We start from the raw sequence: 18,730 nt of genomic DNA, 5'->3' as shown, positions 1-18,730 counted from the left end.
TGGCTCTAGTCACCTCCCAGCTGCTCAGGGGAGAAGGTACCAATCAACAGCATGAGATCCCGCCCCCCAGCGGGGAGAGCGCAGGCGCAACTGTCGCAAGTTCTTATGGTTTTCGTAGTTTTTCCAGGAGAGGCGCGCCGTCACCCACTCCTTGGCCGCACCGAGCCGGGACGATTGGCCCGTCCCACGCGTGCGCCTGGTAGCCCCGCGCGCTGATTCACTGAATGGAGCTCGCGGCTCGGCTGGGTGATATCACGTGGCCGGAAGCGGAATAGAACAGTGAAGATTGTCGTGCACCAAGTGCCACAGTCAGAATGGATACACTTCGCAGAAAACTGTTCTTGGGTAGACACGCTGCAGCCTCAGAAACCGTTAGACTCAGAAAGAGAAAGTCAATCCTGTACAGTAAAGAGCGCTGCAACACTGAGCAGGGCGCAGGTACAGTACAGGAGCTACTTTAATCCGTCCTCGGATCGTCCCTGCTCTCTGAACATGTTACTGAAATTCGTCTCGCACTGTTCTGCTTGTGCAAACAAACCCTACAATGAGATTTGTTGTCCTGGGAATATTTTTCCCAGTAGAGGGAAAATCCATTCTTTACTAGAGGGATCGCAGTTTTAATTTTAATTATTATTGTTACATGTATGTAGGTACAGTGCTAAGTTTTGTTTTATGTGCAGTACTGTATGGGTAGGTCATATCATACAACGTGCTTTAGGGTAATAGAGCGAAGAATACAATGTTACAGTTGCAGTGAAGGTGCACAAAGTGTGATCAACATTAAATTTAAAATTTGAGAGGTCCATTCCGAAGTCTAATAACAACGGGGACGAAGCTATTCTTGAATCTGTTGGTATGTCTGAGCTTTAAGGTAAGGGGTAGGAGGTTTAATAAAAACCAAAAGAAACACGGAAGCTGTAAATTAGAAATGAAAACAGAAATTGCTGGAAAAGCTCAACAGATCTGACAGCATCTGTGAGGAGAAATCAGAGTTAACATTTCGGGTCCAGTGACCCTTCAGTTTAGGTGGAATTTAAGGGGAGATCAAAAAGGTCACCAAGACTGTGGATATCTGGAATCATAGAATCCCTGCAATGTTGCAGGCGCTTTGGCCTAGCAAGTTCACACTAACTGTCTGAAGAGTTTCCCACCCAGACCCATTCCCCGTTACTCTGCATTTTTCCTGACTAATGCACCTAACCTATGCTGGAACTCACTAAAATGGTAGAGGCAGGAATCTTTGATATTTAAGCAATATTTAGATGACCACTTAAAAGACCATTCCATACAACTTGGTAGGGTATGGCACAAGAAAGAACAGATTAGATTGAATAGATGCTTGAAGATTGGTGTGGAGATGTTGCCCCTTTTTCTGTGTTGTAAAGACTCTAACTTTGCCTTGCTGCACATCCTGCAGGGATTTTATTCTGTTCTCACAGTTTCTCTCATTGCCATTGCCTCAGTTTTAACAATGTACTACTACTTTAGTTGACAGGGTATTGACCATTTCCATTCCATTTCTCACAGTGATCTTTCCCATTGTCCTTAAATATCGACATTCAATGGATAACCCTTTGTTTTTTCTGCCATTTCCAGTGTGATGTCACCACTGACCATTTCAGCACTGTGTTGCACTGAGTTTCCCACAACACTTATTCTCCTTCCCTTGAAACATTTTCGGTCAAACCCAAGAGATTCAACACTTGCCTTTTCAACTGGTATCTTTTTCAATGTCCAAGGCCCCCAAAGCATCATCCAGGGTGAAGTCGTCATTTACTTACACAGTACCAGCTTTAATCAAGTATACCCGTTTCATTGCTTGCGATGCAGTCTACTATGCATTGTGGCACCAAATACAGATTGGTTGATCACTTTGCAGAAAACCTTGATTCAGGTCATAAATGTAACCCTGACCTTTTGGATGCTTATCATTTTAATTTTCTTGCACACATCCGTTCTGTTTCATCTGTCCGTGACTCGTACATCCTTCCATTGAAATTCCGTGTACATTTGAGGAACATCATGTCATCTTTTGGTTCACCCTTTCCAGGCTCAACCGAGAGTCCTCTGTAATTCAGATGGCAGCTGCTGTTAGTGATTCTGCTTTCCCATTTACACCTTTTCTGCGTCAATCATTTGTTGCTTGTACCCTAACCACCCCCATTTCCTTTGCTCTATCATTCATTTAATCTCTCCTACATATTAAATTCTGCATTTTTTGTTCCCTCTTTTACTGTTTCTGAATTTGCTTAAAATTTATGCACTGTTACCCATATGTGCTTTGTATGGTATGATCTGCCTGTAGTGCATACAAAACAAAACTTGTCACTGAACTTAAGCACATGTGACAGATTAGATTCTATTAATTATTGTCACATCTCAGAATTTTTTTCTATTCTGATTTAAGAGTATGTCTGAAATGCTAATTTTCTTTCTGTCCATGGATCCTGCCAGTTCTCCTAAACATCTTTTTAAAAAAATTTCAGATTTCTAGCAACCAAAGCATTTGGCTTTTATATGATCCTCTCAATGATCTCTTAGGTTAATTGAAAAGGTTCACTGAAACTTGGTAGGGTATGGCCCAAGGAAGAACTAATTAGTTTTGGTGAAGATTATTTGGATATGGGATTTTTTTAAAGGATCTGTTAACGCCGGGAGATAGGTAAATTTACTTTTATGATGTCATGAATGGTTTTAGCTGCTCTGGTGGAATGTGTCAGAGCTGTCAAAATGTGAGTGGAGTTTTCAGAACTGGATGTGAATGGCCTGAACCCACCTCAGTGAGATGGAAGCAGTTGGGATCATGGGAGGAGGAAGTGACAATGCAGCCTCTTGATGAAGAAAAAAGAAAATTCTGTACTTATGCAGAGAATCAACCAGGCAGGCATGTCATCAAGGAAGAGTTGGATAATTGTAATTAAGTTAATAAAATGTGATGGAGGTTTGTCCTCTACTATGTGCCCTCTTTGCTCATTTTGTTACTGTGTACAAGGATATTTTTATGTGGTGTAGCATTGCTCTTTGTATTGCTGGCACCTCATATTTCTGCTTCCCCACTGTTTCAAAGGTCCTAAGTTACAGGTGTCTGACAACTTCTCTGTAATTCTTCCACCAATTATTTCAGTTTTATGGCCCCTGTTTATTGCTCACTATGCTATGAAATAAATCCTTTTGTATTCACTCAATCTAGACCTATCAATTTTATGTACTTCAATTAATTCTTCTGTCAATCTCCTCTGTTCCAAAGAAAGCATCTATAATCAACAGGAAAGCTATTTTGGAGAATCTCTGTTTGTCTCAGTCCCTCAGGGTCGGGTTTGACTTGCTTGCTTCCATAGTGGTCCAGCAGATTCTGAGGTAGCAAAAATTGTGAGATCTGGAGGCTCTGCCGCAGATGCTGCTTGAAGGGTTTGGTAGAGAGGTTGCTCTCAGGTTTCTGTGCTCCCTTTGACACTTCAGTTTTATGTCTGCACAATCGTGATGAAATCTCTCGGTGTTCAATGCCCTCCCAGATGAGCCATAGAACATAGAAGAATACAGCGCAGTACAGGCCCTTCGGCCCTCGATGTTGCGCCGATCCAAGCCCACCTATACTACACTAGCCCACTATCCTCCATATGCCTATCCAATGCCCGCTTAAATGCCCATAATGAGGGAGAGTCCACCACTGCTACTGGCAGGGCATTCCATGAACTCACGACTCACTGAGTAAAGAACCTTCCCCTAACATCTGTCCTATACCTACCCCCCCTTAATTTAAAGCTATGCCCCCTTGTAATAGCTGACTCCATACGTGGAAAAAGATTCTCACTGTCAACCCTATCTAAACCCCTAATCATTCTTGTACACCTCTATTGAGTCACCCCTAAACCTTCTTTTCTCCAATGAAAACAACCCCAAGTGCCTCAGCCTTTCCTCATACGATCTTCCTACCATACCAGGCAACATCCTGGTAAACCTCCTCTGCACCCGTTCCAGTGCCTCCACATCCTTCCTATAGTATGGCGACCAAAACTGCACACAATACTCCAGATGTGGCCGCACCAGAGTCTTATACAACTGCAACATGACCTCAGGACTCCGGAACTCAATTCCTCTACTAATAAAAGCCAGTACACCATATGCCTTCTTCACCGCACTATTTACCTGGGTGGCAACTTTCAAAGATCTGTGTACATGGACACCAAGATCCCTCTGCTCATCCAATGTATCTGACCATTAGCCCAGTACCCCATCTTTTTGTTACTCTTACCAAAATGAATCACCTCACACTTAGCTACATTGAACTCCATTTGCCACCTTTCTGCCCAGCTCTGCAGCTTATCTATATCCCGCTGTAACCTGCCACATCCTTCCTCACTGTCTACAACTCCTCCGACTTTCGTATCATCCGCAAACTTGCTCACCCAACCTTCTAACCCCTCCTCCAGGTCATTTATAAAAATGACAAACAGCAATGGTCCCAAAACAGATCCTTGCGGAACACCGCTAGTGACGGCACTCCAAGATGAACCTTTGCCATCAACTACTACCCTCTGTCTTCTTCCAGCCAGCCAACTCCTAATCCAAACCTCCAACTCACCCTCAATGCCATACCTCCGTATTTTTTGCAGTAGTCTACCATGGGGAACCTTATCAAACGCCTTACTAAAATCCATATACACCACATCTACCGCTTTCCCCTCGTCCACCTCCTTAGTCACCTTCTCAAAGAATTCAATAAGGTTTGTGAGGCACGACTTGCCCTTCACAAAACCATGCTGACTATCCTTGATCACATTATTCCTATCCAGATGTTCATAAATCCTATCCCTTACAATTCTCTCTAAGACTTTGCGCACAACAGAAGTGAGACTCACCGGCCTATAGTTACTAGGGTTATCCCTACTCCCCTTCTTGAACAAGGGAACCACATTTGCTAGCCTCCAATCTTCTGGCACTACTCCTGTAGACAACGAGGACATAAAAATCAAGGCCAATGGCTCTGCAATCTCCTCCCTTGCTTCCCAGAGAATCCTAGGATAAATGCCATCAGGCCCAGGGGACTTATCTATTTTCACCCTTTCCAGAATTTCCAACACCTCTTCTCTACATATCTCAAAGCCATCCATTCTACTTAATTGTGACTCAGTATTCACATCGACAACAATGTCCTGTTCCTGAGTGAATACTGACGAAAAGTATTCATTCAGTGTCTCCCCAATTTCTTCAGCCTCCACACGCAACTTCCCACTACTATCCTTGACTGGACCTATTCTTACCCTCGTCATTCTTTTATTCCTGACATACCTATAGAAAGCCTTAGGGTTTTCCCTAATCCTACCAACTAAGGACCTTTCATGTCCCCTCCTTGCTGCTCTTAGCTCTCTCTTCAGGTCCTTCCTGGCTACCTTATAACTCTCAATCGCCCCAATTGAACCTTCACGCCTCATCTTTACATATGCCGCCCTCTTCCATTTAATAAGGGATTCCAATTCCTTATTAAACCACGGCTCCCTCACACGACCCTTTCCTCCCTGCCTGACGGGTACATACTTATCAAGGACACTCAATAGTTGCTCCTTGAACAAGCTCCACATATCAATTACGCCCTTGCCTTGAAGCTTACTTTTCCAAGCCACACATCCTAAGTCATGCCTCACCGCATCATAATTTCCCTGCCCCCAGCTGTAACTCTTGCCCTGTAGTGCACACTTATCCCTCTCCATCACTAGAGTAAAAGTCACCGAATTGTGGTCACTGTCCCCAAAGTGCTCACCTACCTCTAATTCTAACACCTGGCCTAGTTCGTTACCCAGAAACAAATTCAGTATGGCCTCACCTCTTGTTGGCCTGTCTACATATTGTGTCAGGAAACCCTCCTGCACACATTGGACAAACACTGCCCCATCTAACGAACTTGAGCTATAGCTTTCCCAATCAATATCAGGAAAGTTAAAGTCCCCCATAACAACCACCCTATTACTTTCACTCTTCTCTTGAATCATCCTCGCAATCCTTTCTTCTACGATTCTAGGACTATTAGGAGGCCTGTAAAAGACTCCTAACAGGGTGAGCTCACCTTTCCTATTCCTAACCTCAGCCCAAACTACCTCAGATGGCGAGTCTTCATCCATCGTCCTTTCCGCAGCTGTAATACTATCTTTGACAAGCAATGCCACACCTCCCCCTCTTTTACCCCCACCTCTGATCCTACTAAAACATTTAAACCCTGGGACCTGCAACAGTCAATCTTGTCCCTGTTCTACCCATGTCTCCATAATATGCTTGTTTGGTCATAAGCCAGAGACTGCAATATGTTGGCAGGGAAGCACAGCCTGGTCAGTGATGCTTTGAAGACTTCCTAAAACATTTCTACTTTTCTCTGGGGCGACCCCTGCAATTGATTTCTAAATAGAGTAGTTGCTTCTTTAGTCTGTTGGCAGGCATAGGACCAGATGTCTCACCCACCATAGCTCATTCTAAATGATTCGCAACACTGCTTGGGGGAGGATGTGACTGTTGTGCAGCTTTTCCTGGCGTTATATTTGGGAAATCTTGCACTGGTGTTATAGATGGTACTTCTCTGCTGTTTTGAGGTAACCACTACAGATTGTCCAAGTATCTGAAGGATATAAGATCATAGCTGTCCATTAAATAAGGACATTAGTTTTGGTTTTGAGACTCTGATCCTCAAATGCTCTCTTCACTTGGCCAAAGGCTGAGCCAGGAAAAGATAATGAATTTTGCTATTTATGTTCTGCTTTCATTTATGGGAGTTTCCAAAGATATGTAAACTGGGTGCACTTTTTCCAAGATTTCATCATTGATCTCTTTCAGCAAATTGCCCACAGATACGGAAATGATCTACAGAGCTCCAAGTCATTGTCCTCTCTTTTGATGCACTTGGGAAAATGCACCTATCACCAATCACCTGTGTGCAGAAATGTTCTGTTATTTTTATACAAGTATAATATAAGGTTCTTTTTCTTAATATGTAACATTTAATCAATAAAATGTGTTTAATGTGACACTTCAAAAAAATTACAAGTGATATTTGGAGCCACCAAAATCTTTTGCTGCTGCTGCTGCTTCAATGGTTTTGTAATTATCATTTTTGTTTTGTTAAGTTTAGGATTATTCGGTCCGGACTCCTATTTAACTATGTTCAGTATCGTTTTAAGGATAGTGAACTGCTTTCTGGTCCAAACGAGTTTCGTTCCTGATGAATATTGGCAGTCACTAGAAGTCGCACACAACATGGTCTTCAAATATCCTTTGGTTTTCAGATTATGTATACTCTTTGGGAAAATACTATCTTTTAGATCATGCTTTTGGAGCTTGCATGTGTATGTATCTTTGTGGAGATTGTAAATCTCGTATAACATTTTGTAACAGCGACTGGCTGCCATTATAGGACCATGTTGCCAAAGCATTAACCTGGTTCTCTGGAATACTGCTGAAAATGTGTTGCTGGAAAAGCGCAGCAGGTCAAGGAGCAGGAGAATCGACATTTCGGGCATGAGCCCTTCTTCAGGAATGAGGAAAGTGTGTCCAGCAGGCTAAGATAAAAGGTAGGGAGGAGGGACTTGGGGGAGGGGCGTTGGAAATGCGATAGGTGGAAGGAGGTCAAGGTGAGGGTGATAGGCTGGAGTGGGGTGGGGGGGGGAGGTCAGGAAGAAGATTTCAGGCTAGGAAGGCGGTGCTGAGTTCGAGGGACTTGACTGAGACAAGGTGTGGGGAGGAGAAATGAGGAAACTGGAGAAATCTGAGTTCATCCCTTGTGGTTGAAGGGTTCCTAGGCGGAAGATGAGGCGTTCTTCCTCCAACCGTCGTGTTGCTATGGTCTGGCGATGGAGGAGTCCAAGGACCTGCATGTTCTTGGTGGAGTGGGAGGGGGAGTTGGAGTGTTGAGCCACGGGGTGGTTGGTGCGGGTGTCCCAGAGGTGTTCTCTGAAACGTTCCGCAAGTAGGCGGCCTGTCTCCCCAATATAGAGGAGGCCACATCGAGTGCAGCGGATGCAATAAATGATGTGTGTGGAGGTGCAGGTGAATTTGTGGCGGATATGGAAGGATCCCTTGGGGCCTTGGAGGGAAGTAAGGGGGGAGGTGTGGGCGCAAGTTTTGCATTTCTTGCAGGGGAAGGTGCCGGGAGTGGAGGTTGGGTTGGTGGGGAGTGTGGACCTGACGAGGGAGTCACGGAGGGAGTGGTCTTTTCGGAACGCTGATAGGTGAGGGGAGGGAAATATATCCCTGATGGTGGGGTCTGTTTGGAGGTGGCGGAAATGACGGCGGATGATACGCTGTATATGGAGGTTAGTGGGGTGTTAGGTGAGGACCAGTGGGGTTCTGTCCTGGTGGCGGTTGGAGGGGCAGGGCTCAAGGGCGGAGGAGCGGGAAGTAGAGGAGATGCGGTGGAAGGTATCGTTGATCACGTCTGAGGGGGAAATTGCTGTCTTTGAAGAGGGAGGCCATCTGGGTTGTACGGTATTGGAACTGGTCCTCCTGGGAGCAGATGCGGCGGAGACGAAGGAATTGGGAATATGGGATGGCGTTTTTACAGGGGGCAGGGTGGGAGGAGGTGTAGTCCAGGTAGCTGTGGGAGTTGGTCAGTTTATAGTAAATGTCCGTGTTGATTCGATCGCCCGAGATAGAAATGGAAAGGTCTAGGAAGGGGAGGGAGGAGTTTGAGACGGTCCAGGTGAATTTGAGGTCGGGGTGGAAGGTGTTGGTAAAGTGGATGAACTGTTCAACCTCCTCGTGGGAGCACGAGGCAGCGCCAATGCAGTCATCGATGTAGCGGAGTAAAAGGTGGGGGGTGGTGCCAGTGTAGTTGCGGAAGATGGACTGTTCCACATATCCTACGAAGAGGCAGGCATAGCTGGGGCCCATGCGGGTGCCCATGGCTACTCCTTTGGATTGGAGGAAGTGGGAGGATTGCAAAGAGAAGTTCATCCACTTTACCAACACCTTCCACCCCGACACAGTTCATCCACATTACCAACACCTTCCACCCCGACCGTGCTCTCACGAGGAGGCTGAACAGTTCATCCACTTTACCAACACCTTCCACCCCGACCTCAAATTCACCTGGACCATCTCAGACTCCTCCCTCCCCTTCCTAGACCTTTCCATTTCTATCTCGGGCGACAGAATCAACACGGACATTTACTATAAACCGACCGAATCCCACAGCTACCTAGACTACACCTCCTCCCACCCTGCCACCTGTAAAAACACCATCCCATATTCCCAATTCTTTCGTCTCCGCCGCATCTGCTCCCAGGAGGACCAGTTCCAATACCGTACAACCCAGATGGCCTCCTTCTTCAAAGACCGCAATTTCCCCCCAGACGTGATCGACGATGCCCTCCACCACATCTCCTCCACTTCCCGCTCCTCCACCCTTGAGCCCCGCCCCTCCAACCGCCACCAGGACAGAACCCCACTGGTCCTCACCTACCACCCCACTAACCTCCATATACAGCGTATCATCCGCCGTCATTTCCGCCACCTCCAAACAGACCCCACCAGCAGGGATATATTTCCCTCCCCTCCACTATCAGCGTTCCAAAAAGACCACTCCCTCCGTGACTCCCTCGTCAGGTCGACACCCCCCACCAACCCAACCTCCACTCCCGGCACCTTCCCCTGCAACCGCAAGAAATGCAAAACTTGCGCCCACACCTCCCCCCTTACTTCCTTCCAAGGCCCCAAGGGATCCTTCCATATCCGCCACAAATTTACCTGCACTTCCACACACATCATTTATTGCATTCGCTGCACTCGATGTGGCCTCCTCTAAATTGGGGAGACAGGCCACCTACTTGCGGAACGTTTCAGAGAACACCTCTGGGACACCCTGACCAACCATCCCGTGGCTCAACATTTCAACTCCCCCTCCCACTCCACCAAGGACATGCAGGTCCATGGACTCCTCCATCGCCAGACCATAGCAACGACGGTTGGAGGAAGAACGCCTCATCTTCCGCCTAGGAACCCTCCAACTACAACTCAGATTTCTCCAGTTTCCTCATTTCCCCACCCCCCACCTTGTCTCAGTCAAATCCCTCAAACTCAGCAATGCCTTCCTAACCTGCAATCTTCTTCCTGACTTCTCCGCCCCCACTCCCACTCCGGCCTATCACCCTCACCTTGACCTCCTTCCACCTATCGCATTTCCAACGCCCCTCCCCTAAGTCCCTCCTCCCTATCTTAGCCTGCTGGACATACTTTCCTCATTCCTGAAGAAGGGCTCATGCCCGAAACGTCGATTCTCCTGCTCCTTGGATGCTGCCTGACCTGCTGCGCTTTTCCAGCAACACATTTTCAGCTCTGATCTCCAACATCTGCCGTCCACACTTCCTTCTCTGGAATACTGGCAAGTTTCATTACTGCTACACAATCACCTTCCCATATGGACTACAGATCTGAAAGATGACTTGGTATTCTACATTGAATTTGTTTACTTGGATTGTTGAAACTAAATGCAATTTATTTCAAGGGTTATGGGGATAAGGCAGTAACAGGATAGTGATTGAGGATGATCAGCCATGATCATAATGAATGGTGGTGCAGGCTCGAAGGGCAGAATGGCCTACTCCTGCACCAATTGTCTATTTGGCTGGAAAGATTTGGAGCAGTTGAATTTGTGTAACAGAATACTGCTTAAGAATAGTTAGTGCCATTTTGATTAATTGGCACGTGAAACGTCTCACACATTTTTCATTGACCACTATACTGACACTAAGAGTAATGTGTAATTCTTTGTAAAGAGGTGCTGCATTTTGGAAAGGGAAAAGCAAATCAGGTTAGCACTTATACATTGGAGAAAGTGTGGACTGCAGATGCTGGAGATCAGAGCTGAAAAATGTGTGTCAAATATATCCTTGGTGTTGGGGTCTGTTCGGAGGTGGCGGAAATGACGAAAGATGATACGATGTACCTGGAGGTTGGTGGGGTGGTAGGTGAGGACCAGTGGGGTTCTGTCCCCCAGATACATCGTATCATCCTTCGACATTTCCGCCACCTCCAAACAGACCCCAACACCAAGAATATATTTCCCTCCCCACCCCTATCAGCGTTCCGGAAAGACCACTCCCTCCGCGATTCCCTTGTCAGGTCCACACCCCCCACCAACCCAACCTCCACTCCCGGCACCTTCCCCTGCAACCGCAAGAAATGCAAAACTTGCGCCCACACCTCCCCCTCACTTCCTTCCAAGGCCCCAAGGGATCCTTCCATATCTGTCACAAATTCACCTGCACTTCCACACACATCATTTACTGCATTCGTTGCACCCGATGTGGCCTCCTCTACATTGGGGAGACCGACCGCCTACTTGCGGAACGTTTCAGAGAACACCTCTGGGACACCCGCACCAACCAACCCAACCGCCCCGTGGCTGAACACTTTAACTCCCCCTCCCACTCCACCAAGGACATGTAGGTCCTTGGCCTCCTCCATCGTCAGACCCTGACCACATGACGCCTGGAGGAAGAGCACCTCATCTTCCGCCCAGGAACCCTCCAACCACAAGGGGCGAATGCAGATTTCTCCAGCTTTCTCATTTCCCCTCCCTCCCACCTTATCTCAGTCCCAACCCTCGGGCTCAGCACTGCCTTCTTGACCTGCAATCATCTTCCTGACCTCTCTGCCCCCACCCCCTCTCTGGCCTATCACCCTCACCTTAACCTCCTTCCACCTATTGCATTCCCAGCACCCTTCCCCCAAGTTCCTCCTCCCTACCTTTTATCTTAGCTTGCTTGGCACACCTTCCTCATTCCTGAAGAAGGGCTTATGCCCGAAACGTCGATTCACCTGCTCCTTGGGTGCTGCCTGACCTGCTGCGCTTTTCCAGCAACACATTTTTCAGCTCAGGACTTACCATTGAATGTATATGGTCCTGGGGTGTGTTGCTGAACAGAGAGACCTTGGAATACAGGTTCATGGTTCCTTAAAAATGGAGTCGCTGGCCGATAGGATAGTGAAGAAGGCATTTGGTATGCTTTCCTTTATTGGTCAGAGCATTACGTATAGGAGTTGGGACGCCATGTTGAGGTTGTACAGGACATTTGTTAGGCCACTGTTGGAATATTGTGTGCAATTCTAGTCTCCCTCCTATTGGAAGGATGTTGTGAAACTTGAAAGGGTGAAGAAAAGACTTACAAGGATCTTACAGGGTTGGAGGATTTGAGCAAGAGGGCGAGACTGAATAGGCTGGGACTGTTTTCACTGGAGTGTCAGAGGCTGAGGGGTGACATTAGAGGTTTATAAAATCATGACGGGCATGAATAGAATAAATAGACAAAGTCTGTTCCCTGGGATGTGGGAGTTCAAAACTAGAGGGGATAGATTTCGAGTGAGAGGGGAAAAATTTAAAAGGGACCAAAGGGGCAACTTTTTCACGCAGAGGGTGGTGCATGTATATGCCAGAGGAAGTGATGGAGGCTGGTACAGTTACAACATTGAAAAGGTATCTGGATGGGTATATGATTAGGAAGGGTTTAGAGGGATATGGGTCAAGTGCTGGCAGATAGGGCTAGATTAATTTAGGATATCTAGTCAGCATAAACAAGTTGGACCGAAGGGTCTGTTTCTGTGCTGTACATCTCTGACTGAGGTGCTGTGTGTTTGCATCAGAAAATTGATAGGATTTGTGTGTCAGGTTTTACTTATGACTGTACGCTTCCATTACAAATTTCCAAATGCAAGTTTATATAATGGTATCTGTGATGGTAACGTGAAATGTTGTAATTCTATTCTTCCATCAGTAGTGGTTCAATAATCTTCAGTCTTCTGTTTCATAATTCCTTAGGTTGTATAACTGTTGTGGCTGAATGTTTTCTATTGGTCATGTGGGTAACTCCTATTGGGAAGTCTCCTAACTCAGCAGATCTGTTTTGCTATAAAAGGCGCTGTCATGCAGGGTTTCGCTCTCAGGTCAATGGGTGAGAGCGTGGTTGAGTTGGGCCGGTCACCTCTGGGGGTGGTTAGGATTTAAAACATTTAAAGTCAAGTTCTCCAGAGTAATTGCGATTTTGAAACTCCAGCCCCAATTATTAATCAAAGCCATTTCTGATACCTCTCCTTCACAAATTTTTATAAGCTTTGCTATTTAACTATAATTAAAATTTGATATTAAAAATAAGGATACAATGAGTTTAAAATGTGTACTGAATAATGCTATTGCGCACTAATATAGTTATTACCTGATGTTTGGTATGACCTTATGAATGGAAGAAATCCTGTTGTCTTCTTCTTTTGACTAAAGATGTGTTACATTGTTCAATGTCTTCATTTTCATCAAACCTTTGGGAATCTACTAGTGAGGAAAAGCAGAGCCTTGCCAAGTTGAGCATAGAGAGAGCCAAATAGCGTAAAAGTTTGGGTTTTGTAACTGTGAATGAAAGATCAAATACGCTCTTGAGTGGAATAGAGAGACCAGCCATAGCCTATATATCCTATCACATTGCTGCGAAAGCACTGCCTTAGGCACTAATAAAAAAATGGATCATGCCCAATCAGAGCGCACAATGTGGTTGCCACATGATCCACGATGAATTGATTACTTAAATCAGAAGAATGGTTTATCTATTTGTAAAATAAATATGTAATACTAAACCTTAACATTCTCAAATACGGTTATTTAACCTGGGAATGGAAAGAGAGACTTCGAGGCTATGCATATCCATTATTCTTTGCAAGCTTTTATAAATTGTTGCAAATCTTCAAGAAGGATACTGTTCAACTGTTGGTAAGGCTTAAAAGAGTAATTGTTTGTTACTAATCAATCTTGTCTGTTCGAAATTTAGGTTCTTGAAATACCAGGGAAGTTATTGGCTCATTTTTGTTTTTTGGAAATGCAGACTCGTGTCAGTTCTTTGGTATCAGAAAAGCACAGAATGATGTGGCACCAAAGGAAGCCATTTATCCCATTGACCCCATGCTGCTGTTTGATAGGACGTAGAAACATAGGAAATAGAAGTGGGAATAGGCCAGTTTGGCCATTTAATATGATCATGGCTGATCATCAACTCAGTATCCTGTTCCCACTTTCTCCTCAACCATTTGATCCCTTTAGCCCTAAATACTATATCTGTCTCCCCTTTGAAAATATTCAATGTTTTTGCCTTAACTGCCACGGTAGAGAATTCCATAGCTTTCTGGGTGAGGAAATCTCTGCTTATCTCAGTCCTCAGAATTATTCAATTAGACTGACTCACTTTTTCTCTTACAGTTTTTCTCTTTATTTGCTTTGATTTTTAAAAATATTATTGAATCTGTCTTCAATTATTACATTTTCAGATTATAGGAATTCACTGTATGGAGAAACACAGCTACCTCTCTTTTGTTTCTCTCTTGGTCAATCATCTTAAATCTGTGTCCTTTTGTTTACTTGCCCTTTTTGGCATTACAAAGGATTTTCTTTTACTCTTTATCAGAAATGATTATAATTTTGGTTACTTGTCAAATCTCTTTTTAACCATCTGTGCTAGAAGCAGATTATCCACAGTTTTCTCATGTGTCTCCACATAATTGAAGAGCTTCATCTTGATACCTTACTAATAAATTTCTTCTGCACCTGAAATATTTCCTAAAGTGTAGGGTGTAGCTTTGCTCGCTGAGCTATAGGTTTGTTATCCAGACGCTTCATTACCTGGCTAGGTAACATCATCAGTTTTTTTCCTCCCTGTGTAGGGCTACGAGGGAGAGATGGTCGTGTCTTTTTGTGGCTAGCTGGTGTTCGTGTATTCTGGTGGCTAACTTTCTTCCTGTTTGTCCTACGTAGTGGTTGTCCGACAGGAAGAAAGTTAGCCACCAGAATACATGAACACCAGCTAGCCACAAAAAGACACGACCCTCTCTCCCTCGTAGCCCTACACAGGGAGGAAAAAAACCACCATTTCAACTGGGACAACACATCGATCCTGGGACAAGCTAAGCAAAGACATGCCAGAGAATTCCTAGAGGCCTGGCACTCCAACCACAACGCCATAAACAAACACATAGATCTAGATACCATCTATCAACCCCTCACAAAATGAACAGGAAATGACATCACAGCCCCCAACCCCAGCAACCCCATCCAGGACAAACATATAAATAGAAAGCAGGAGACAACAGCTTCGCTTCACTTGGAGGTCGCCACTGATGATGTTACCTAGCCAGGTAATGAAACGTCTGGATATCAAACCTACAGCTCAGCGAGCAAAGTTACACCCTAAACCTAAACCTCAACCTGAGCTACAAACCTTCCTAAAGTGTGCCCAGATTTGAACACATTATTCCAGCTGAGGCCTTGCTTTTGACTCTTTCGTGGAATCGGAGTGTCGCTGGCACAGCTAGCGTTTGTTGATCACCCCTAACTGTCCTTGCAAATGTGATGATATGTGGTCTACTGGAACTGCTGCAGTTCATTTGCTGTAGGTTCTCCTACACTGTCTGAGGTCTACTCCTGGCAATGTCGGCTCAAGGGACCAAACGGCAGCGGCCACACGTTTATGTTCTAATGCATTTTTAATAGCATTTTCAACTTGTCCTGCCAACTTCAACAATTTACATGCTCATGTTCTCTTTAAAACTATACCATTCAGTTTTATTTTACTTGTCCTCATTCATCCTCCTAAAATATAATGCAACACATTACTCTGCCATGTGAATGCCTTTTTCTTCAGATTGTTTATCTTCCTGAAGTCTCTTACCAACCTCTTCACATTCATTTCATCTCTAATATTATGTCATCTGCAAAAAGACAACTGTCTGCTTTCTGTTTACACTTCTGCCAATATGCTGCCATTGTCTTTATACAAAGTTCATACTTAACTTCAACTGCACTATCGTCATCAAACAACTTGAATCAATTTTAAATAGTCGTTTGACAATGCAAAACATGAACATTATTTAAAACAAAATGACACACATTTTGTCAAACCTTTTCCATATTTACAAGGAATTTAAAAATTAATATCTTTGTGTGAGGATATAGTTCTTCACTTTTGAGAGGTGTGCATACTTTATTCTACTGGTAATGGGAGTGAGGCGAGAGTAAAGAAGTTATAAGTGGTACAGGAAATAACTGAGTTAATTTGACTAAACTATTTTTAATGTTTTGCATTGACCAGTGTTTCTGTTCTTGTACCATCCTGTCTTTGTGGTATGCAGTAGGGCTTATGCAAGTGAAATTACATGCATATAGGCTGCAATGAATTCTTTTATTTCAGTCCTATATTTAGTCCACTAGCCAGACTCATTCATTCACACCTTTACATTGTATTCTGCAAGCTTCTGCAGATTGAATCAATTTAGATTTTGTAGAAAACATGCTGATTACACAACTTTTTGTAAAATGTAAATTTTGCATACATTGGTGCTTTTGCTAGCAATAGCTTTTATTGAGGGCAAGAACAATTTTTTTCTCCATTGAGACAGGATGGTACTAAATAAACAATGATTTACATTGGCAGTCTACCATCCAACAAACTCTGTTGTGACCAGCGATCCTGCCATAATTGGTTTTGCAGATCTGGGTTCCTCGATTAGTCCAGTCCCTTCTTGCAGCACTGGCAGATGTAAAACTGTATTCTATCATGAAGAAGCACGAGAGCACAGAAATTGCCAAGTGGGTGGTAAGTAGAGTTTTTGAGTCCTTTCATATTTACTTGCTTTTACAGTGCAAGATAAAACTTCTTCCAACGCATTTTGACTCTGCCTTAAAAATTTCTGGACTTTAAGATGAGACTACAAGTGAAAGAATTTTTATGTGACAAGCTCTGAAGGTATGAGAAAGTAGCATTCAGCACATTAATACATTTTTGCAGTAGTAGTGAACTGGAGCATCCTTCTGAGAGTGAGGTTGATTTTGACTTAAGGTATTACCAAGATAAATCTTAGACAAGAATGTGTAATATTGAGAAAGGGAATGCAAGTTAAAGCAATTGGATAAAAGCTCATAATTTCTAAGTATTAAAAGTAAACCCATTCCTTGAAGATGTTTGCTTTGTTACATTATTATCTACTATCTCCAAGTCTACAGTGCTTCAAAATATGATCCTCAATTCCAGGTCCACAATGTCAGCCCACCCTGATTTTACATCTGCCTTTGTACTTTAATTTGTAAGTAAAAACTTAAAGGCTCCATTTTAGAGGGAGAAAACTCCAATTTTGTACAAGGAGTTGCAATCCAGATATCTAGAAAGTTCTGTAATCCACAGCCTAAAGGGTATTACAAATTGCATCGTTGTAATGGACTATGAAAATGGAAGATGGATAAAATGTATTAACATCAAATAACATCTTGACTTTTGTGGCTCACTGTATAAGAGTACTCCTTTCAATGTATCATTTGCTACCTTGACTTTTTGTGTATTTAGAACATTTTTTAAAATGTAGACTTTGTCTTAAATTCCAAGTTTTGATACTGTACTTAACAAAAACAAATTTTCCAGTACTTTTCACAGGTATGTTCTTGGTTTACCTGGTATTGCAGCACCCGGACAATTACAAATAGTATGGAAGCGGTTCTAACCATCTTTACACTTTATTACTACCCTTTTCAGGGTACAAAGACTGGGAACAGGTTAGGAAAATATTTGCATATTCTAAGCATTTTCTTAAAAATGCTATTGCAAAGTTAGCATGTTTTCATGTGCCGAACTTTTTTCTCACTTCCTATGCAGAATAGAATAAAATCTGTACCGCTGCTGACAAGTGAATTAACCCCATTTTTAGAGTGCTATTGTGCATTGCTATTAAATATCACCTGTAATCTGTATCCTGATTCCTGATGAAGGGCTTATGCCCGAAATGTCGATTTTCCTGCTCCTTGGATACTGCCTGACTTGCTATGCTTTTCCAGCACCACACTCTCGACTCTGATCTCCAGCATCTGCAGTCCATACGTTCGCCCTCTAAGCCATATCTTCACAGGCATCTTTTTGTGCTTGAGAGAGAATGAAAAATCATAGAAAATTTGAAGGAAAAGCTTTAGAGGGATAACACAAATGTCAATTAATGCTGATTATCATTGTCATAATGAGCTTGTTTCAACTAGCAATTTCTGTTTTGGAAGCTAGTCAGCATGGATGAACCTTTTGGATACCTGTGTATATATAGGCAATACAAAAGATTGAGAGAAGATATAGCCATTGATATTTTTTGGGTAGGTCTGTGAAGTCCTACATTATGAATACAGTAGGTTTCTCTCCCTATGTGAGAATACTTAGTTAAGAAGAGTATTCTGTGCTATTTGCCAAAACAAATTGATTGCTTCATTATGTGATATGTTTAACTGAGGCTTCTATGAGAATTCTTCAAAAAAAGATTGACAAAATCCACTTTGAAATGGTGTAATGCTGAAAGTGGTTGTTAACCTTCTCCCGAATTTATAGATAGGAGGTGAAAAAGGGTTAAAACCATAGTATTTGCTGAATATTTAGAGTTTAAAGCCATTAAAAACTCAGTGCAGGCCTTGGTAAATGCATTCCCATGCATATTTTTGTTTTCTTCCATTGCTTGCTGTCCATACCATTTACACAGGGTATGCCTGAGTTGTGATTGTGATGATGACAAATGATCGGTCTTCATCCTTCATGATCTGTTTGTTGGTTTTGACATGGTTGATCACACCATTATTCTTCAATGTCTCTCATGTGTTGTCCAGCTGAGTGGGGTAGCTCTCACCTGATCCAGTTTTGCCTCTCCAACTGTATCCCGACATCAATTGCAATGTCATCTGTTTGAGGACATGAAA

General features: G+C 43.7%; 1 protein-coding gene across 1 annotated transcript in view; it reads left to right on the top strand.

The window, feature by feature from the left end:
* Positions 1-289: 289 nt before the first annotated feature.
* Positions 290-18,730, top strand: part of pigb (phosphatidylinositol glycan anchor biosynthesis, class B) — a 36,735-nt gene continuing 18,294 nt past the window's right edge. Inside the window, exons 1-5 of the mRNA XM_087990528.1 lie at positions 290-438; positions 7,115-7,253; positions 13,621-13,735; positions 16,503-16,607; positions 17,427-17,557. Coding sequence (XP_087846654.1) covers positions 315-438; positions 7,115-7,253; positions 13,621-13,735; positions 16,503-16,607; positions 17,427-17,557 — 614 coding nt within the window. The 5' untranslated portion in view covers positions 290-314. The remainder of the gene's footprint in view (positions 439-7,114; positions 7,254-13,620; positions 13,736-16,502; positions 16,608-17,426; positions 17,558-18,730) is intronic.

The sequence above is a fragment of the Chiloscyllium plagiosum genome, unplaced genomic scaffold (genome assembly GCF_037043375.1).
Source record: "Chiloscyllium plagiosum isolate Xiang-an unplaced genomic scaffold, Cpla_swu_hap1 HiC_scaffold_9, whole genome shotgun sequence".
NCBI classification, from domain to species: Eukaryota; Metazoa; Chordata; class Chondrichthyes; order Orectolobiformes; family Hemiscylliidae; genus Chiloscyllium; species Chiloscyllium plagiosum.
Note: the sequence above shows the minus strand (reverse complement) of the source record. Positions and strands in the feature narration are given on the sequence as shown.